The following is a 22,319-nucleotide window of genomic DNA, read 5'->3' as shown; positions in this document are numbered from 1 at the left end:
AGACCAGCCTGGCCAACATGGTGAAACCTGTCTACTAAAAATACAAAAATCAGCTGGTTGTGGTGGCGGGTGCCTGTAATCCCAACTACTCAGGAGACTGAGGCAGGAGGCAGGAGACTCACTTGAATCCGGGAGGCAGAGGTTGCAGGGAGCCAAGATTGTGCCACTGCACCCCAGCCCGGGCAACAGAGTAAGACTCCATCTCAGACAAAAAAACAAAAAACAAAGGAGGGTCCTTGATACTCCTTGATTGATCAGGGATTGAGTCTAGTCACCACGATATACCAAATAACTAATGTGACACTTAGGAACTCAATAGATTTTTGTTAAAGAAACAAAAAAATTAATTTTAACCCTGCTTTATTCCAAAAAAGGATTAAGATTTTTGTTGAATGAATTAACAGTGATGTCACTTCTTATGTATGCTTCTTTAAATTATCATTTCAGATAGAAGATAAAGTACATAATAGTTTCCTGAAGCAGTAGAATGAAAGAACTCTCTGTGGCATGAAAATTTACTGTGTGACATATTTTAATTTATGAGTATCTCAGACCATGTGGCTTGATTGTCCATCTGACTAACTGCTTCCGACTATTTTATGAGAGAATTAAATGCTAGCATACTGAACATCAATAAAAGCAGACAACCCCTTTTAAATTAAAATTAGGATTTTCTTTTCTTTTTTTTTTTTTTCTTGCTCTGTTGCCCAGGCTGGGGTGCAGTGGTGTGATCTCGGCTCACTGCAACCTCCACCTCCTGGGTTCAAGCGATTCTCCTGTCTCAGCCTCCCAAGTAGCTGGGATTACAGGCGCGCACCACCACGCTCGGGTAACTTTTGTATTTTTGGTAGAGATGGGGCTTCACCACTTTGGCCAGGCTGGTCTCAAACTCCTGACCTCAGGTGATCCACCCACCTTGGCCTTCCAAAGTGCTGGGATTGCAGGTGTGAGTCACTGTACCTGGCCTAAAATTAGGATTCTAAAGGGTACTTTTATGGGTTGATGAATATATATTTCTAATAGTAGGAAAACACTGAAATTTTAACATAAGTCAGTAATTCCTGTGTATGACCTTTTAGGTATGCATATAATACAAAAATTAAGATTACGTGGTAATTCTTTTAGGAAGCTGGACACTAAAGGCATGAGATTTTCGACTGTGAATTCTAGCCAATGGATAGAAAGGCAACATTCCTAGATTTGTGTTTGCAAATTCTTCCTCCCAGTCTGAACAGCCTTAGCCTGTCAGATGGGTAAATGATATTTAAGAACCTGGCAGGGGATCCTACAGGGGCAGCAGTGTCCTGCTTATTTTACTGAAATTACTGCTGCAAATATAAAGAAACTCGGGGTTTGGGATCAGAGTTGCGGGCATTAGCTCGTTCTGCTTAGCCCTTGAATATAAGCATCAGCGGTACACTAGAAGGCCACAGTGGCATGCATGGGGCTTGGGGTCAGTAGTTCTGGGGATCACTAAGACAATCCAACTGAAAGGCAATGGTACAAGGTTACTTAGGGGAGATACACTCTGGCTTCCCTTCAGTTTACATAAACCTTTTGCCTTTTACAAAAATCACACTGGGGCACTGGGACTTTCCCATCTATGCTTGGGTAATATTTGAGAACATCTTTCTGAAAAGGGAGATGTGACACAGGGAAGAGGTGAGTGGATCCCCTATTTTTTTTTTTTTTTTTTGAGACTGAGTCTTACTCTCTGACCCTGGCTGGAGTGCAGTGGTGTAATCTCTGCTCACTGCAGCCTCCACCTCCTGGGCTTAAGCGATCCTCCCACCTCAGCCTCCTGAGTAGCTGGGATTACAGGCACGTGCCACCGTGCCCGGCTAATTTTTGTGTTTTTAGTAGAGATGGGGTTTTGCCATGTCAGCCAGGCTGAACTCCTGGCCTCAGGTGATCCACCCACCTTGGCCTCCCAAAGTGCTGGTATTACAGGTGTTAGCCACTGCGCCTGACTGGATACCCTATTATCTCCCATCCCACAGGTGTACTAACTCCATGGCAGCAGGGCTTTTAAAGCCCCACGAGGCTGCAGATGTTACACAGGCCATGTATGTTTAAGTACATCCCTGCTGTTTAGATGAGGGGCTAGGTTGCTTAGCTGGGTATCTGACAACTATTAGAGGGATTTAGGCCACATTTTTACATAAGATTTTCTTTAAATAAGACCCATTTAGACATAAAATATTTCTGAGGAAAAATCCTGCTAACAGGGTTAATGTAGAAACATATCTATGCAAAACAACCCAAATACTCAGGGCCAAAGCTAGGGGGAAAAAACAACCACCACCACCACCACCACCACCACCACCACCAACTCAGCTCATAACAAAACAGTAATTGTCTTGAGCAAGTCAAAATTCAGTTTAAAACACAAATGCTACATTTATCCAAGTTGCTAATGCCCACTAGCTTCATTACTAAGAGACTGACTTAGAATGCAGAAGTTGGAGAAAGTCTCTAAACTGATATTCTCCTGGGCTACCACTCCTGGGGTTAAGATCCTTGTCACTTCGGGCCTGGAGGATGAAATTAGTCTCCTATTATCCTTTAGTTTCTTCCCACTCTAACTTGCCCTGCGCATTTTCCTAAACTGTTATTTTTAAAACCTCCAATGACTCCACTTTATCACAAGATTAAATTCACTCCTGTCATCTGGCTTTGGGGGCACTCCACACTTTGTGATTTTCTCTGGCTGTTAACTCGATATCATACTACAAAATGCAGGGAGTTCTCAGCATCGCTGGGCAAGACCTGAGAAAGTAATAGCAGGAGCAAGTATCCTGGTATTGCTGCTACGTAACCAGGTAGATATTTCTGTTCGATGCCAATAAAATTGTCCAGGGGGAGGGCATTCAAATGCCAAGCATGCCTTTCTTTGCTCAGGGGTACAGGGGTTGTAATATAGCTTTCAACAACAATAGATAGACTTCATATGCCTGTAGTCCTAGCCACTCAGGAGGCTGAGGAAGGAGGATCCCTTGGACCCAGCTCAAGCAAGGTTACAGTGAGCTATGATCACGCCACAAGATAGACCTGACTTATTATGCATGTATTTAGTTCCCCAGTATCCCAAACCTACAGCTAATATGCTATCTTACTCTTAATATAGTGAAGTTACTGATTAGAATGGTTTAATTAGGTTGGTTTGTGTGATGGTTATTTTTATGTGTCAACTTTACCAGATTAAAGGATAGTCAGATAGCTGGTAAAACATAATTTCTGGGTGTGTCTGTGAGGGTGTTTCCAAAAGAGATTGGCATTTGAATCATTAGACTGAAAAAAGATCTGCCTTCACCAACATGAGCAGCATCATCCAATCCACTGAGGACTTGGATAGAAGAAATTGCTTGGGTGTAGCTCTAGTTTGTACAATTTAATTATTATACAATTTCATGGTATAAATAGGCTATAACTTCATAATCCATTCTACTGCTGATGATCATTTGGATTAGTTCCAATGTTTGACTGTTGTGAATAGTCAATGCCCTCAGACATGTGAGCTCCCCAGGTTCTTGGGCCTTTGGACTCTGGGACTTAAACCAGCAACCCAACACCACCCATCTCCCAACCCACCTCCCAGATTCGGAATCACACCGTCAGTTCTCCTGGTTCTCAACCCTTCAGAGACAGACTGAATTACACCACCAGCTTTCTTGGTTCTCCAGGATGCAGATGGCATTAACATGAGACTCCTTTACCTCCATGACTGTGTGAGCCAATTTCCATAATAAATCCCCTCTTAGATATCTTTATATATATTCTACTGGTCCAATTTTTCTGCAGAACCCTAATACAGTTGTCTCTGTACTACTTATTGAAATAGGACACTTAATATTTGTTAAGTATTTAAGTGGAATATTTGAAAACTTGTCTTAACAGAAACTTTAAGGCCAGGAGCAATGGCTCATGCCTGTAATCCCAGCAATTTGGGAGGCTGAAGTGGGTGGATCACCTGAGGTCAGGAGTTTGAGACCAGCCTGGCCAACATGGCAAAACCCCATCTCTACCAAAAATACAAAAAAATTAGCTGGGCGTGGTGGTGGGTGCCTGTAATCCCAGCTACTCGGGAGGCTGAGGCAGGAGAATCACTTGAACCTGGGAGGCGGAGGTTCCAGTGAGCCAACATCGTGCCACTGCACTCCAGCCTGGGTGACACAGCGAGACTCCATCTCAAAACACACACACACACACACACACTACTTTAAGTAGTTGAGAAATATTATTCATTTTTACATAGCTAATATCCTATTTATAAACATTCTTATTTATTCATAAAAGCAACTGCTCGAGACATTATCCTATTTCCAGTTACTAATTTTTTAATAATCTGGCTTTGCACTAATTTAGATGACTTTTATACCCAATTAGGCTAAATTTATCTGAAAACTGATTCTAGGCTAAAGTCAAGCCTTTGGCCTCATCCTATTCTGACATCACAGGGAGGCAGCAGCTGAGGCTGTGGTGGGAGAAGAATGACAAGAACTGAGCGTGGGCCACGGGCTCTTACCTTCAGCAACTTCATCAGCTCTTCCAGCTGGACCATCAGCTCCCGCCTGCTCTCCTGCAGGGCCGACATCCTCTGCTCCAGTTCATCCTTCCTTTGCCTATCCAAGACGAGAAGCCTATCAGATAAAGAGACCCTCAAAGATGGATCTAAGGCCAGGTGAAATGGATTTCAGACCTGATCCTGCTACTTACCAGTTATGAGACGCTGAGCAAGTCATTTAGCATCCAATACCTCATAAAATGGTGATAATGTCTGTTTTGCCTACTTTCCTGGACTGTTCTGAGAATAATAGGTAAAAGTGCTTTGGAAAGTTTAGATGACTATATAAAGGTGTTATTTATATTACCAGAGTGAATTAATGATTAAAAAACTCTTTAGAAAGTCAATGCCTTTTGAAAAATATATAAAATTAGCCCAAATTTAGATTAATAGTAAAGAAACCATATTAAACTGCTCAGAGAAAACAGGGTTCAGTAGTAAGTACTTTCAGCACTAGACAGATTCAAGAAGGGTGACAGATCAGGATGGCTCCCTGTGTTCAAGAACAGTCACTTTTCCTTGAGGATAGATTTTATGCCATCTACTCCAGCTCAATATGTCCAAAACCAGACTTAAGACTTTATTCCCTAAATGGTTTTCTTGTCTCTGTCTCTTTTTTTTTCCTTGTCTCTGTCTCTTTTCCCTGTCTCTGCTATTTTTCCTTCCAGGTGTCATGGTTGAAAAACTCAGTCCTCTTTGTTACTTTCTTCTTTATATCCTGTATTCAATCAATAACTCAATTCAGATCATTCTTTCTTGGAAAATGTATGTGCCTATCTTTCTATTCCCATTTCTCTCACTTTATCTAAGCACTCCTTACCTCAAGCATGAAACAGTCTCCTTATGTGATTAATCCTGCTTTCTTTCTTTTTTTTTTTTTTTTTTGTGATGGAGTCTCACTCTGTCGCCCAGGCTGGAGTGCAGTGGTGCCATCTTGGCTCAACTGCAACCTCCGCTTTCCCAGTTCAAGTGATTCTCCTGCCTCAGCCTCCTAAATAGCTGGGATTACAGGCATCGCCACCATGCCCAGTTAATTTTTGTATTTTTAGTAGAGATGGAGTTTCACCATGTTGGCCAGGCTGGTCTCGAACTCCTGACCTCAAGTGATCCACCTGCCTCAGCCTCCCAAAGTGCTGGGATTACAGTCGTGAGCCACCGCACCTGGCTCTTTCATCTTTTATGGTGAGGAAAAAGCAGTGAAATAGAAGTCAATGGCCTCAAAGTTGAGTATCAGCCCCAGTATTTACCAAATATGCAACCTTAGACAAGTCACTTAGCCTCAGTTTTCTCTCTTCTAAAAGGGGACTAGTAACAGCAACAATATTCTGAGGATCATATAAGGCAATAAATATGAGAGTGTTCTACGAACTTTAAACTGCCGCTCAAAACAAAGCTATGTTCATTTCATCATCCCATAATGATCTCAACAGACTTTCTAGCATCACTGACCCTTGCCTGCACAATCTAGACCTACGCTGTCTATCACAGCAGCCGCTAGCCACGCATGACTACTGAGCCCCTGAAACAGGGCTAGGCTGAACTGAGATGCACGGCAATTGTAACATACACACTGGAATTCAAAGACTTAGTGCAGAAAACAGCAAAATATCTTGATCATGTTTTAATACTGATTACATGTTGAAAGGATAATATTTTGAAAATATCAGGTTAAGTAAGATATACTATTAAAATTAATGACACCTATTACTTTTTGGTTTTTCAATGAGGCTGTTAGAAATTTTTTGATTATGTATGTGGCCTGCATTTCTATCGGAGAGTGCGGCTCTAGATCCCATCTACATTCCTATCCTTAGCACCACACCTCCTATTTTATGCCCTTTGTGTCTGGACCTCCAGCTTATGGTTCATTTTTCCTAAGTGGGCTCCATCATTTTATAACTCACCTCTCTTCCAAATCTTATTCATTCCGTAATGTCTGACCCAACATCACTGTCAGGAAGCTGCTCCTGATCACTTCGGCAGGGACTGCTTGATTAAGCACTACAGTAATTAGTGCTCCCCAGTGGTACTTAATTTACTTTACTGCTGCCATTCCTACCATGATGCAAAATCCTTGAGGTCAGGGGATGGGCCTTACTCATCCTTGCATGTATTGAAGGATTAAGAAAATATCATGCATCCAGTATCACCTAATTAACATCTACTGAACTTACCAAAATCATGATTTGAAACTCTCCAAGGGTTTCCAATGACCTAACAATTAAGACTTTCTAGAATCTGATCTCCATTGCCTGGCTAATTATATCTCCTATCACTGGCACTCTAAAGATTGATGTAATGAATGATTGAAAAGAAATTCTTACTTCCAAGACTCTTTCCCTTTTCTGAAATGTGCCATAATTATTTGGGGGGAATCATGCTGAACCCCAAGTGCACTTCCAATCTGAAATGTTTTGTCCTACACTCCATCCAAATCATTATCTACTTTTCATGGTCTAGCTCAACTTCTACCACCTCCATGGTTCCAAATGCTTCCAGAGGAAAATCAGACACACAAAGGTGGTAGGGAATAAATATAGATATAATACCTATATTATATAGGTATTATATATGTAAAATCTTGTGTGTATACATACATTATATTATATATATTTCCCTACACAGATTTCTTATCCATACTGTTTATTGACATTGCACAATATTTTTTAACTATCAAATTATTTTATGTTTTGTTCCAAAACCAGATTATAAGTTTTTAGGAAGGACTCATTGTCTTCTAGTCTTCATACTCTCTAAATTTCCAGTGCAGTAGACCCTCGATAAGAAGGATCTACTCATTCAATGTTCTAGGAAGACTTCTTCCTCTGAACTCCTGAGCCTGCATGTGATATTCTTTATGTGTACTGTGTGTGACCAAACAATTACGGTATAAGCTGAACATGAATGAGCTACAGCTACATCCAACCACAGAGAACGATCCTAAAGGCTAATATGGTGGGGGTAGGGGGTGGAGAGGGAAGTCCTCTGGGACTATCCCCACCATGTTAGTATAACATTTCTATTAAGCTTAGAAAACAAAAAGCAAAACTAAACAGCTTATTACATAGGATAGTGATAATGCGACGATATTGTTTTAAACACAAGGTAATGATAAACCAAATTCTGGATAGGCGTTCACCCAGTGGGGAAGGTGGAAGCAAGGAAATGGGGTAAGGGAGAGGTACTTCTATGGATGGCATTGTTTTAGTCATATTATGAGTTCTCAAATAGGATGTGGGTTTATAAGTATTCATTTGACTATTATGCTTCATATAAGTTTGTCACACACACATTCGTCATACATTTTATTGTAAGCAACATACCATTAAAAATAATAATAAAGGAAGAAAAGGCATCCCTGGTGGTCAAGGCTCATAGCCACTCACCCTATGGGTGAAGTTGTCTACCTTGTTTTATTATACTAGCTGGGTGCTGGCAGTCCCTGGCCTCATATATACTGATCAAAACCAGACAGATGTCAGATACCTACAAGTGAATCCAGCCCTTTATTTGTCTTTTGATAAGCAAAAGTTCTTAATATTAATGTAAATGGATTTACCAACTTCTTCTTTCATGGTAATTCTGAGATACTACTTTCTATTCCAAAATCCTGAAGACATTCTCCTACTTTCTTCTAGAATTTTTTTTTTTTTGAGACGGAGTTTTGCTCTTGTTGCCCAGGCTGGAGTGCAATGGCATGATCTTGGCTCACCGCAACCTCCGCCTCCCAGGTTCAAGCAATTCTCCTGCCTCAGCCTCCCGAGTCTTCTAGAAGTTTTAAAGTTCTGTATTCATGTTGAATCCATCTGGTGTCAGTTTTTGTAATTAGTGTGAAGTAGAAGACCCGTATGTTTCGTACATAGGCATAAAAAACTATCCCAGAACACTTTAAAATAGTCCCTCCTTTCTTCAGTGATATAGGAACTGCTTTTGAGGTGAAATACTTTCTGATTTCTCCACCTTCAGACCCTCGTTGGTCTCAGATTTACATTTCTGCTTCTTGCTATCCTATGTGACATTCCTGGACTCAGCCCTGCTACTACATCTAAGATATTTTTCAGATCCTTCCGGCTTAACTGAGCACTTTCAGCAATCCCAGTTTCAGCAACAGTTAGACTTAGGATGACAGGACTTTTTGCTTTTCTAGATATAAAACCAGGCACTAGACAACAGGTGCATCTTACGCCAACAGCCTAGACTTACACTCTGCCCAAGTCAGCAGCATTTGTGTTCCCATCCTCCCTAGTACGACACCAGCTGTACTAACACCCCAGACTTGCAGCAGGAAACCACAGAGTCACCCAAATCTCAGCCTAACTACATTGAGAAACTAAAATAAGTTTTTAAGAGAACGAAAATCTCTATATAGCTAATGATTTTTTTTCACCTGCACAGTTTAAATTCTTTATGACTCTACTATGACAACTTTTATTGATGATATAAATCTAAACAGTAGAATATCTACAGAAAACAATAATCTCCATTCTCTGGGAAAAGAAACAAGAGGCTACACAGAATCCTAGATGATAGCAAATTAAAAATCAACCTAAACAGAAAGAATCCACTATTTGAAAATCTAGAAATCTGGTGAGAAGTCACTAAATGTAGTTTCCATAATGTCTTAACTTACAGAAGAGTGCGTACACACACACACACACACACACACACACACACACACACACACACCCCTTTCTAAGGCTCATAGGCAATAAGACCCTAACAATGGATCAGATCACTTCTGTGAAGACTTCCCCATTCCCTCCAAAACAGCATCAAACATGGTGGTGATGCTGCTCTCTATTCCCATTCTCATCCTATGTCCTTAGTTTCCTGATTCTTGAGACACTTTGTTTAGAAGCCATGGTGCAAGGGTTTCATGTCTCAGAGATGTGCACAGGAAGCATCCTTCTCCTTCGGCAGAGCCCTGCATTGACTGTAAAGTGCCAGGAGAATATACTCACAGGAAAGGCAAAGCATTCTTCCCGCCAAGTGTCTCTAAAGTCAGACAAATTAGCAAGATAAGAGACAGACTGCAGCACAGTGGTCTTCTTAAAACAATCACAGAAGTATAAACAGTGCCCTGCTGGTCCTGGAGCTGGGAGACTGGTATTTACCAAGTTCTGTGATAATGGCTGACATTCTTAGAGTGATCTCTAATGGAACCCAGACATCTGAAGCAGCAACAGAATGGGTGAACTCTTCAGTGGTTTGTGCTCACAGGATTGTTTATACTGAACAACAGATTCTACCCCACTCCTTTGGTTTCTTCAGATAAGTTCCATCCATAGTAGATTACATGTGGCAAGTGGGTAGAGCGTCCCTACTCACCTCAGCAGCCGCAGCTCTGCCAGCAGCGTGGGGTTCTGCTGTGCCTTCTCAGGGGTGGGCTGGGAGGCCTGCTCGTGTTCCAGGCGGAGACGCTGAATCTCCTGCAGGATCTCTCTAGAGAGGATGGGTGAACGGAAAGGGGCTGCACAGTGCTTCTCACTCACGCTCCCTCTTTCCCTATTACAACTTTTCAACTCTAGCAGTGCCTCCTCTACCAATCTTGTTTTGATTGCTTCCAAATGGCCAAGAGGTGAAATGGACACCTTCTCAATACTGCTTCACCTGACATTTCCTCAACAAAGCAATCCTTTGTGGTGGAAAAAGTCATAAAAATACTCTTCTCAAGGACCTGAAAAATCTCCAAGAAAGGAAAATTACAGCCAGAATACTTTATTTACTCCGTTCCACTCAGGCAGGAGGAAAAGGGAACTCCTTGCAACCTCCTAATGCAGGTCCTGTGCTGACTTCCCTTAATCCTTCCCTGCCCCTTCCTTCCCTCTGTCCCCGATGCCCCAGTAGACAGCTATGTTGTTTCTATCTATGCCTGTTACCTTAGGTCGGGTCTCCACATCCTGGTTTCTACCTTTCAGTACATAATGGTGTGTTGTCTGCTCTCTGTGCCGTTAAATGGTATTATTATTATTATTATTATTTTAAGGAGAGACCAGACAGTCCTACATAGCATAATGGGTCAGGACAAGATGATTAGATACAGCAAAATGTTGCTGGGAAGCAGAGTGGAAAACGCAATTGTGAGAGGGGGTCACACGGATGGGTGGGAGGAGGCCCTGCTAAAAGGAATACCCCGAGGGCAGGTGAGCAGAGCTGCGGACTACCAGAATCAACAGCTTGCAGACAGACACAAATCAGCGTCCAGGGCATTCCCTGGACTTGGGCTAGCCTAGGTTCACTGAGGCAAGGTCTTCTTTGGCGGTCAAAAGCCACCTAGTATCCAAGGAAAATGAGAATCAGATACGCACGTGATAATCCTGGACTCTGGAAGTGGGCTCAGCCTCTGCGTTCTTACCTGTTTTTGTTTTCCAGTTCTGCAATAAGCTGTCTTTGTTGTTTGTTGGCATCAAAGTTAAAGCTCAAGTCAGTGGGAGGACGAGTCTAAAGTGGGGAAGTGGGGAGAAAGTTTTTTTTTTTTTCTGATCCAAATATACTCAGAGTTCTAGATTGACTGATGTTTAAAAAAGATTTTTGACATATAATTTACATATCATAAATCCACCCGTTTTAAGTATACAATTCAACGAGTCTTAGTAAATTTAAACAGTTGTGCAACCAATCACCACAGTCCAGTTTTAGAACATTTTCCATCACCGCAAAAAATTCCCTCATGCTAGTTTGTCACCAGTCACCACTCCCACCCCCAACCTCAGGCAGCCATGCGTCTGCTCTCTGTCTATAGTTCTGCCTTTTCTAGAAACTTCATATAAACACATAGTCTTTGGTTTCTGGCTTCCACTTGGCATAATGTTTTTGGGGTTAATTCATGTTTTTCCATGAACTAGTCTTTTTTTTTTTTTTTGAGATAAGGTCTTGCTCTATCACACAGGCTGGTATGCAGGATGCAGTGGCATGATCACAGCTCACTGCACTCTTGAACTCCCGGGCTCTCACCTTGGCCTCTGAGTAGATGGGACTAAAGGCACATGCCACCGTGCCTGGCCTAGTAGTCCCTTCTTTTTTATTGCTGTATAGTATTCTATTGTTTCCAGCTTTTGGTTATTATCTATTGTTTCCAGCTTTTGGTTATTACAAATGAAGATGCTATGAACTTTCATTCACAAGTATTTGTCTATGTATGTTTCCATTTCTCTTGGGTAGACACCTAGGAGTAAAACGGCTGAATTATATGATAACTATAATTAACATCTGAGGAACTCCCAAACTGCTTTCTAAAGCGGCTGTACCGTTTTACAATTGCATTAATAATAAATGAGATTTCCAATTTCTCTACATCTTCACCAACACCTGTTGTTTTATTTACTTTTTATTTTTTATTTACTTATTACTTTTTTCTTTTAACCATCCTAGTAGGTATCAAGTTCTGAATAGTAAGTTTTTAAAAAATTAAGATATAATTTTCCTACCATAAAATCCACTTTTAAAAAGCATATAATTCAGTAATTTGTTTTTCCTTTTTGAGACAGAGTCTCACTCTGTCACCAGGCTGGACTGCAATGGCGTGATCTTAGTTCACTGCAACCTCTGCCTCCCGAGTTCAAGCAATTCTCCTGCCTCAGCCTCCCGGGTAGCTGGGACTACAGGTGTGCACCACCATGCTCAGCTCATTGTTTGTATTTTTAGTAGAGACAGGGTTTCACCATATGGGCCAGGCTGGTCTCAAACTCCTGACCTCAAATAATCCACCCACCTTGGCCTCCCAAAGTCCTGGGATTACAGGTGTGAGCCATCAGGCTTGGCCGAATTCAGTAGTTTTAATGTATTCATGAGGTTGTGAAGCCACCACCCCAAAAAGAAACAGCATACCCATAAGTAGTCATTCCCCATCCCCCTTCCCTCGCCCTTGACCTCCATTATCCATCTCTATGGATTTGCCTATTCTGGATATTTCATATAAATGGAGCCATACAATATTGACCTTTTATGTCTATCTTCTTTCACTTAGCAAAATGTTTTTAAAGTTCACCCATGTTGTACCACATATCAGTACTTCATTCCCTTTTACAGCTGAATAATATTCCATTACATGGATATACCACTTTTTGTTTACCCATTCATCAGCTGATGAACATTTGGGTTGTTACCACTTTTCAGCTGTTTTGAATAGTGCTGCTTTGAGCATGTATGTTGAGCTATGTTATTATTTCTCTTGGGTACATACCTAGGAATGGAATTACTGGGTCATATGGTAACTGCCTTTTGAGAAACTGCCAAACTGTTTTCCAAAGTGACTGCATTATTTTACATTCCTGCCAGCAATGTATCAAGGTTCTATTTTTTCCACATCATCCTAATGGGTGTGAAGTGGTATCTCACTGTAAGGCAATTCGTATTTCCCCAATGACTAGTATGTTGAGCGTACTTTCATGTGCTTACTGGCCATTTGTATATGTTTTGTAGAGAAATTATGTGGTTGTGATTTGCATATCCACTGATATTTCTGACCCTTGTTAACTCCTTTAAGAATATGGTAGCCAGGCCAGGTGCGGTGGCTCACACTTGTAATCCAGCACTTCAGGAAGCCGAGGCAGGAGGATCATGAGGTCAGGAGTTCAAGACCAGCCTGGCCAACATGGTGAAACCTCGTCTCTAGTAAAAATACAAAAATTAGCCAGGTGTGGTGGTGGGCGCCTGTAATCTCAGCTACTTGGGAGGCTGAGGCAGAAGAATTGCTTGAACCTGGGAGGTGGTGGTTATAGTGAGCTGAGATTGTGCCACTGCACTCCAGCCTGGGTGACAGAGCGAGACTCCATCTGGGGAAAAAAGAAAAAAAAAAGAATATGGTAGCCAATGAACATGACTAGGTGGTGGCTCCCTTTTACTGATTAACCAGAAAGGCAGCTCTCACTGAGGGCTCCACGATGACCCTGCTTCACTCTGTACACTCTTGGCTCTGCCTGAAACATGTTGTACCATGAAGACCTTGTTTCCTGTCTAGAGCGTGAAGATTCAGTAAGTCTTTTCCTGTGGCAGTTTCTAAATAAACAAGGGCAAAACAGCATAGCAAATCTGGGTAAGAGGCTTTTTACCAAATTATCAAGTGTTTTTCTTTTTTAAAAGAAAAAAAAAAACCAAGATGATTTTTCTTCTTCCAGAGAAGCATGGACTGGCAGCCTACTGAGTAAATTTTCTATATTGTAGTCAGTCTTGTGAGAGCCTGAGTTGAGTCTCAGAAAAGTAGCTTGCTTGAGACTGAGGCTGGCTGTGAAGAACAGGTTTGCAATTCCTGAAAACTGGAGCTAAAAGTAACAGCTGCTTAATAGAGTGAGACGAGGGAAAATTATGGGTCAGGAGGTAAGCTCTGAAAGAAATTTGCTTCATATGATGATGAAAAGAAGCCCTGTGGCACTTCTCTGGAAGTATCTAGAGAAGCTTTCTGGTTTTGAGTAACTGCAAAGCCAAGGGATCTTCCACAGAGGAGGTTAATACAGGAATCAAGTCATTATCAACAGAGATTCCTAATCAGGTAAGACTGGTTGGCTCCAAGAAGCACTGTAATGCAAATATAAAGAAGTAGGGGTGGAGGAAGGTTCCAATCCTGAGGCAGCAGTTCCCCTAGGGGCAGCTGGTGTCCCGGTAGGACTCCTCAGTGATGAGTGTCCAGTGATGGCTTATCTCACTCAATCAAACTTTAAATACAGTCAAGTATACATCAAATAACAGAAACTTAGAACTTTTATCTATGTACTTTTTTTTTTTTTTTTGAGACAGAATCTTGCTGTGTCGCCCAAGCTGGAGTGCAGTGGCATGATCTCGGTTCACTGCAGCCTCCGCCTCCTGGGTTCAAGCGATTTTCCTGCCTCAGCCTCCTGAGTAGCTGGGATTATCAGCACGTGTCACCATGCCTGGCTAATTTTTGTGTTTTAAGTAGGGACAGGGTTTCACCATGTTGGCTAGGCTGGTCTCGAACTCCTGACCTCAAGTGATCTGCTCACCTCGGCCTTCCCGAGTGCTGGGGTTACAGGCATGAGCCACCGCACTCAGCTTTTATTTACAATCTTAAACACCATAGTGCTCATTAAGAAGAAGAAGAAGAAAAAAGCCAAGTCTCTTCCTAAAATGCCTTCAGGACACTGAAGGGAAAAAGACGGGAATTATTTCATAACAACATAGGAGACTTTGTTGATCCAGTTCATAAAGACATAGGATGCTTTGGCCAGAGAGACATGAAGATGATTTCTTTCAAAAAATAAGTAGTTCACACATTTATTCAACAGATACTTCCTGAGCTCCTACTATGTGCCAGGCACTGCTCTACCAGTTAGGGATGTTCTGGAGAATAGCCCCACCCCCATGGAGCTCAGATTACACTGGGAGAAAAATAAGAAACCCAAAAAATAAATATAGACATCAGCAGGGATAATGCAATAAAGAAATGCAGGGTAAGGAAACAGTGAACCGGGACAGACAATTCTTTTTAAATGAGGTGGTGATGAAAGGGCTCTCAGAGACTCAATGAAGTGAGGAAGCCAACCAGGTGAAGGTCTGAGGGAAGGCCTGCTGGGCAGAAAGAAGGGCAAATGCAAGGCCCTGCAGCTGCTTGGGCTTGGGGTGTTCAGATCAGTGCTGACGGAGGGAAGGAAGCTGTGGTAAGAGCGAGGCACGGGGAGATGAAGGGTCTAGACCAGGGGTATCCAATCTTTTGGCTTCCCTGGGCCACACTGGAAGAACTGTGTCTTGGGCCACACACAAAAAAACTAATGATAGCTGATGAGCTAAAAATAAATAAATAAATACATAAATCACAAAAAAATCTCATAATGTTTTAAGAAAATGTACGAATTTTTGTTGGGCCACGTTCAAAGCCATCCTGGGCTGCATGCAGCCCACAGGCCACGGGTTGGACAAGCTTGGTCTAGACCATACAGGGCCTCTGAGCCATGGAGAGGAGTTTCCATTTCATTCTGAATGTGGTGTGAAGCCACTGTAGGATTCTGGGCAGGGGAATATGAAATTTGATTATATGTGTTAAAAACACTGTTCTACATTTACATAAATAAGTGGCTGAGTAATTTAATACATGGGGAAGAACAGACAAATTTCCCATACAGAAGAATTCCAAATAAGGTATGGACATACTCTGCCCTCAAGGAGGTGAAGCCTAACTCCCCATTCCTTAAGAGAAGCCTGTGCATAGTGACTTCCTTCCGAAGAGTCTGTGTGGAAAGGAAAAAGAATAACTTTATGTTGGAGAAACCTGACGAACACTGCCACAGCCAGGTGATCAAGGTCAGCATCAACAGTGACAACTCATGTTGATAGTAGGTACCTCTTGATACGCCATGATGAAAATGGCACTTTACCTTTTCTTCCCCAAACCCATAACCCCAGTTCTAATCAAGAGATAAACATTGGACAAATTACAGTTATTAGACAGTCTACATCTGACTAATACTCCTAAAAATTGTCACGGTCATCAAAAACAAGGAAAGTCAGAGAAACTGTCACAGCTAAGAGGAGCCTAAGATGACATGACAACTAAATGTAATGTATCCTGGATGGAACAGAAGAAGGACATTAGGTAAAAACTTAGAAAATATGAATAAAGTATGGACTTTAGTTAATAAATAATGTATCAATATTGCTTCATTAATTGCAATGAATGTACCATACTAATTCAAGATGTTAATAACAGGGGAAACTTGGCTGGGTTGCTCACTCCTGTAATCCCAGCACTCTGGGAGACAGAGGTGGGAGGTCATTTGAGGCCAGGAGTTCGAGACCAGCCTGAGCAACACGGCAAAACCCCTACTCTACAAAAAATACAAAAAAAATTAACCAGGCTTGGTGGCGCGTGCCTGTAGTCCCAGCTACTAGGGGGCTGAGGTGGGAGGATTGCTTAAGCCTGGGAGGTTGAGGCTGCAGTGAGCTGAGATCACACCACTGCACTCCAGTCTGAGTGACAGAGTGAGACCCCGTCTCAAAATAATAATAGGGGAAACTGGGTGTAGATTATAGGGAACTCTCTGCACTATCTTTGAAATTTTTCTGTAAATCTAAAACTTTAAAAATAAGGTTTAAAAAATAAACATTGCTTTGGCTACTCGGTGGAGAATTTAGTGTAGTAGGAGAGGAATGAAAGTAGGGAGACTAATTAGTAATCCTAGCTTTGCTACTTTCTGGCTGTGCAACATTGAGTTATTTTACTATACCTTTATTTTCTTGTCTATAAAATGGGAATATTTAGTGAAAGTGATGTGGAGAGGATTTAATGATATAACGTAGGAGGCAGCACAATGCTCTACAAATGCTGATAATTATAACTCAAAATAAAATTGTATCTAATAAACTTATTATACACCTCTTATGTGTAAATCCAGCAAGTAGCAAAGGCCGAACTCTTAAGTAACTGAAGATAAACACTGCAAAGCTTACTCATAAGGAGGACACATGGTTCTGGGGTTTAATAAAATTCTAGAATCTTGGTAGTCAAAGCATTATGTTCACACCACTAAAACTCAAGGAAGTTCCCAGGTCCAGTGAGCAACTCGGGGGTTGTAGCATCTAGAGCGAAAGATGCCCAGAAAAAAAAACTAAAGCTGAAGGCCTCTAAATTGATCTCTACTTAGTGAGCATAGCAGGTATACTGGAAGGGTCTCGGCTTCCTGTGGAAAACACAGCTTGCGTGCTTAACAAGACTCGTCTGTTCCTCACTGGAACAAATGCACTTGCAATTATGTCATCTAATTAAATAACAAATAAACCAGTGAGATACAAGGATGAAAAGAGGGTTTCTATTTCTAGGAAAACCAAGTTGAATGAGTTGGAGACTCCATAGAGATGGGCTTCTAGAAAAAAATGGCACTGACTTAGCTGAAGGTAAGACAGCTGTAAAGATTTGGAAAAATTATAAAGAGAAATTTCGTACTGTTGCACCGTAAGTTATTAAGTTCTCATTTCATTGTAAAGGACTGAAAAAGGAAGCTGAACTTGCAACATGTGAGAACATTTTGTGCAAAGGAGACAACCTGGAGCTCCAGAGGACCTACACTCAGTGAATGGGCTTGGTCCTACATCCAAATATACATGAGGACATGCAGAGAAATGTTGAAGTATACAGGTATCATTTTTTGGTTCCCTATTTTAACTTATTTAAAAATGTAGTAACAGTATTTTTAACATAGGCAAAAGGAGAGAAAATAATGTATTTCCATATACTCAAACTAGGTTAAACAGTTACAAAGATTTTTGACACATCTGCTTCATCTATCCCATATTTTATTTCTCTCAAGTATTTTAATGCAAATTCTTGAAAACAATCACCCCTACAGACATCAGCAGACATCTGCAGAAATATTTTAAGCCAGCTTTTGATTGCTGACCAACCTGTGGTACAGGTAACAGGACTCCTACTGGGTACCAAGTCATTCACCTACAGGCCTACCTTTCCCCTCTCTTTGATTCAACCCAAAAGACCTCAAGGCAAATAAACTGATTCCTGGATCCTGAGTGGTTCCTGGTTCACGTGGAAGGACATCTCTGAAGCTTCAACTCAGTGATTTACTTCCCCAAACCTATTCCTTTCATCCTTACAATGAAACCACCTGTGTAACAACCCGATTCTTTGAACGTTTTCTGGGAGTCCAGAGCAAGCCTCAACTTTCAGTGAACATCCTAAGGCAATCTGTATTGAACCAGGTTCACTCCAAAAACCCAGCTGGGGCCATTTCCCAAGGAGCTCGGAACAACCCGAGGAACGGATTCATGGGCTGTCCTAAAGTAGCCTTACTCACAGGCATCAGAGAGTTCACTTGCTTCTAGGCCCTTGGATTGCTTTAATTCTTTCAATTTTCTTTTGTTCAACAACATAAAAAATATATTCTACTTATTGCAATTTTTACATGTCACATTCTGAATATTATCCTGTACCAGTGGCTTCTTGGTTGTTATATAACTTGTTTGGTAAAGTTATGCTGACAGCTTTAATGAGGCGATGTCATGTGATGCACGAATTTCCCCTGGTGCTGAATGTGGGCATTAGCAACTCAGTATCGTGTGTTAGGGCAGTGGAGAATCAGGGTGTATCTAATAAATTCCTTCCTGGAGGTCTCACGCCATTAAGCAGAATTTGCTCTTTCAAGAAGTGTCTTGATAACCTCTGAAGTAATAAACAAAACACTTAACAGGGTCTTAACAAAAACTTACAAACTGAAAAGTTCCAAATCTGTATCAAATTCAAAGCCAGGGTTGTTTTCAATCAGGGAAACCTGAATCCTAAGGAAGAACCAGAAGTTTTTTTTTCAAAGACACTCAGGCATCATAGGCATTCCTAAGTTGTGAAATGAAAAGAAGGTTTCCTAGAAAGTCAGGATAGAGATGGTATTTAATCTGCATTCTGGCTAGGAAGATGATGACATGCACCTTTTCAACTTTTCCCTAAACAGATTTTTTTTTTCCTCTTAACTTATTCCAGACCAAACAGGTTTCAAAAAACAAGAAAACTTCAGGGTTCAGATTTTTGAACTTTTAATAAGCCCAGAGATTTGGCTCATATTTGGCAAGTTCGCCTAAAGTGTCAACAACATCTAGTCTTTTCTAGTTCAACGTGAGCTAATGAGGGCCTAATAAAGTGCAAAACATGGCCTGAAAGAGTAAAGTACTGGTCCTTTGCCAAGAGGCAGATTACAGAGAGGAATCTGATAGACTAACAGAGAAACTAAAATTATTGCCTTGTGCACTCTATCCAAAACTAATGGTTTTCAACTAAGGGTCACATCTAACACGGCAGGTGACTCTGGCTTATCCCTAGTCCAGAAACGTTTCTCTTGGTCAGTGGTTATCAAACTTGGCCACACACTCCAGTCACCTAGAGGGATTTTTAAACCCCCAGTGCTCAGGTTGTATCATCCAAGACCAATTAAATCGATGTCTGGAACTGGGCTTAGGCAGCAGTAGTTTCAAAAACTTCTCGGGTGATTTCAATGTACATCCAAGGTCGATGTGCTGCTCTAAGAATCAGAGTTCTTGTCAAAACAGACGGAACTGGGTCACTGTAGAACATCTCCTGCACATTTTTGTTGTTTTAAGAAAAAAACCAATTTACTTAGCACCAAATACCAAAAACATTGGTTATGTAAGTCAAAAACACTGGTAGTGTATATCTGACTGTAAGTATGGAAAGTGATCCCAGAAGGGTATTTAAAGGGTACCACATTCACAACTAAAGTCACATAACCCTGTGTTTGAATCTCAAGTCTAGCTGAGGAACCTTGGGCAAGACGATTTAACCTTGTTCTGCCTCGGTTTCCTTTTTTGTAAAGTCACATTGGGAATCAACTATCCTTCAGAGTTGCTGTTAGAACCAGAGGTAATAGTTCTAAAATATCCAGCACAGGGCTATAAATACAGATGGCTCTCGAAATGGTAGCCGTTATTTCTCATTCTGTTATTAGGTCAAAGCAGTCAGGCAGGGTAACATCTGGAGGAAAAAGACTTCTCAAATGCCACAGACATATAAGCTGAATGAGTTTAGGAGACAAAAGGTGAGAGATCATCTAAAAATTAAACAATAATCAAAGACCTAACAATGAATGCAACTGTTAGGTTGAATGGATGGAGGCGTTAAGGCCAGAGCAATGAAAGGCAAAAAAGTTAGGGATCAGAGGACCATATTATAAAAGTTAAAGCTCTGTATTTAAGAATGAAGGCTCCAGAGTGGGATCCATTTACTATTACATGCGAATAAGGTGTTGAGGTCCCTTTAGTCCTTGGAAGGACAAGGTGCCTCTAACTTCCTGTCACAGGAGCATTCTCTCAGGTTCAGGTGGACTCACAGAGCTCCATCATCTTAATGAGAGGAGACACATCTGAAAAATACAGGATAATAAATAAGACCCCTTTGAGTCAAACTGGGCAAATGTTATAAAACCAAGGGATGCCGACACAGTCAGCAAACGGTAATCCAGTAGCATGCATTTCTGGAGCCTCCTAAAAAGAGCCCGGACTCCTATCTGTATGAATGTGGCAAGATGAGTTCCAAAGAGATGCACCTGGTATCAGCTAGGCTTTCTTTATATTCCAGGGGCAGCCTGCCCATCACCTAAGCTGCCCTAGACTACCCAGAGGGCTGTGGATTGTCACCCTCTCTCAAAAATCCAATCTGCTGTTGAAGGCAATGATTCCCAAGCTCACCGTAAATCAGAAGGCTGGGGGTTTTCTTTTTTCCAATAAAAATGGATGGGCCCTAAATCCAGAGATTCTGATTCAGAAGGTCTGAGGCAAAGCCAAGGATCTATATATTTTTAAAATACTTCATACATGATTACAACATGTAGGGAGGTTTGGAGCCATTACATGTGTGCGAAACATCATAGGAGACTGTCGATCTTTAATTATAATGGGCCATGAGGGTATTTCTGAATGCTGCATGCCTGGAGCAGCTGACAAGGAGATGGGGGCTGTGCAGCCTGGGATCTGAAAGAAAGCTGCTCAGAAATGTTTAAGTGTGAGGTAGCATGACAATGGGTGATAGTTTCCCCTTTCTTTCACCTTTCTCCCAAGTTTTCCATAATGAGTTTATGGAATTCCCTTATAATTTATAATTCCCTTATAATTTATAAATTTATAATTCCCTTATAAATTTTTTTGTAAGGGGAAAAAAACCCTTAAAGGTAAACAAAACATCTGATTACATCTTGGTGACATTTGTGATGACACTTTAAGAATTTGCTATTACGACTACAATTTACCACACATTATAGTTTTGTTTTTAAAAAAGGAATTTAGGACCGGGCGCGGTGGCTCACGCCTGTAATCCCAGCACTTTGGGAGGCTGAGGCAGGTGGATCACCTGACGTCAGGAGTTCAAGACCAGCCTGGCCAACATGGTGAAACCCTGTCTCTATTAAAAAAATACAAAAAATTAGCCGGGTGTGGTGGCAGGCGCCTGTAATCCCAGCTACTAGGGAGGAGGCTGAGGCAGGAGAATTTCTTGAACCTGGGAGGCGGAGGTTGCAGTAAGCCGAGATTGCGCCACTGCACTCCAGCCTGGGCAACAGAGTGAGACTCCATCTCAAAAAAAAAAAAGAAATGTAGGCACTTCAGGAAAACACATTCTCTTTCCTGGCTCATATAAGCAACATGAAATGTCTTTCTTCAAAGGTCAGCCCACAGAGGTTTCTGCAGCCCCGCTCCCCATCTAGGGAGAAGTTATGGCACGGACGCTGAAGCACGCTACAGGGCGCACTGCTGGCTGCTCAAATTATTTAACAATGTGGAAGAAGGTCTTTGAAAAAAATCAATACAAACCTATCTGGCAGGTTATAAATAAATTCTTTCAAGCACTACACCCACTTTATGCAAAGCACTTGTATCATCAGTGTGAGATTAGAGGATTAGGAGTTTCTGTATAACAGAACTCTAGTCAAGAAGAATCCTTCCTGAGTGGCTCAATAGTTATAAGATAACTACACTCTGCAAAATAAACCCAAGATGAAAGGGCCCAAACATATCAGTATTCATTCTAACAACGATCATTTCCAGAAGAATTAAAGAATTGGCATCAGAAACTATCAGGTGTAAAGAGACTTATCTTGTTTGCAGTAAGGGAGTACTGAAATCTTTTCAAGGTCAAATGGCTTTGGAGCTTTTATTGACAACATTTTAAAAGTACTATGTAAACTCAGTAAGACTATATAACGGCATAAAATATACTTAATTTTTAAAATCCAACCATAGCATGGCCCATCTCAACAAGTTTATTTATACATTTTAATGTCTAAAATACCTAGAGCAG

The 22,319-nt window shown here is 41.3% G+C and overlaps 1 protein-coding gene across 43 annotated transcripts in view; it reads right to left on the bottom strand.

Moving 5' to 3' along the window:
• The window catches only part of DTNB (dystrobrevin beta), a 296,524-nt gene that overhangs the window by 46,622 nt on the left and 227,583 nt on the right, over positions 1-22,319 (bottom strand). For 28 of the 43 annotated variants that reach the window (XM_016948168.3, XM_063790028.1, XM_016948180.3 and 25 more), the window contains 3 exons: positions 10,920-11,005; positions 9,893-10,006; positions 4,526-4,622 (listed from right to left, as the gene is read on the bottom strand). In XM_016948168.3, coding sequence (XP_016803657.1) covers positions 4,526-4,622; positions 9,893-10,006; positions 10,920-11,005 — 297 coding nt within the window. Of the gene's footprint in view, positions 1-4,525; positions 4,641-9,892; positions 10,007-10,919; positions 11,006-22,319 lie in introns of all 43 variants that reach the window. The other 15 variants (XM_016948165.3, XM_016948172.3, XM_016948177.3 and 12 more) reach the window with 1 other exon arrangement.

Source organism: Pan troglodytes, chromosome 12, assembly GCF_028858775.2.
Source record: "Pan troglodytes isolate AG18354 chromosome 12, NHGRI_mPanTro3-v2.0_pri, whole genome shotgun sequence".
Classification (NCBI taxonomy): domain Eukaryota; kingdom Metazoa; phylum Chordata; class Mammalia; order Primates; family Hominidae; genus Pan; species Pan troglodytes.
This window is presented reverse-complemented; position numbering and strand designations above follow the sequence as displayed.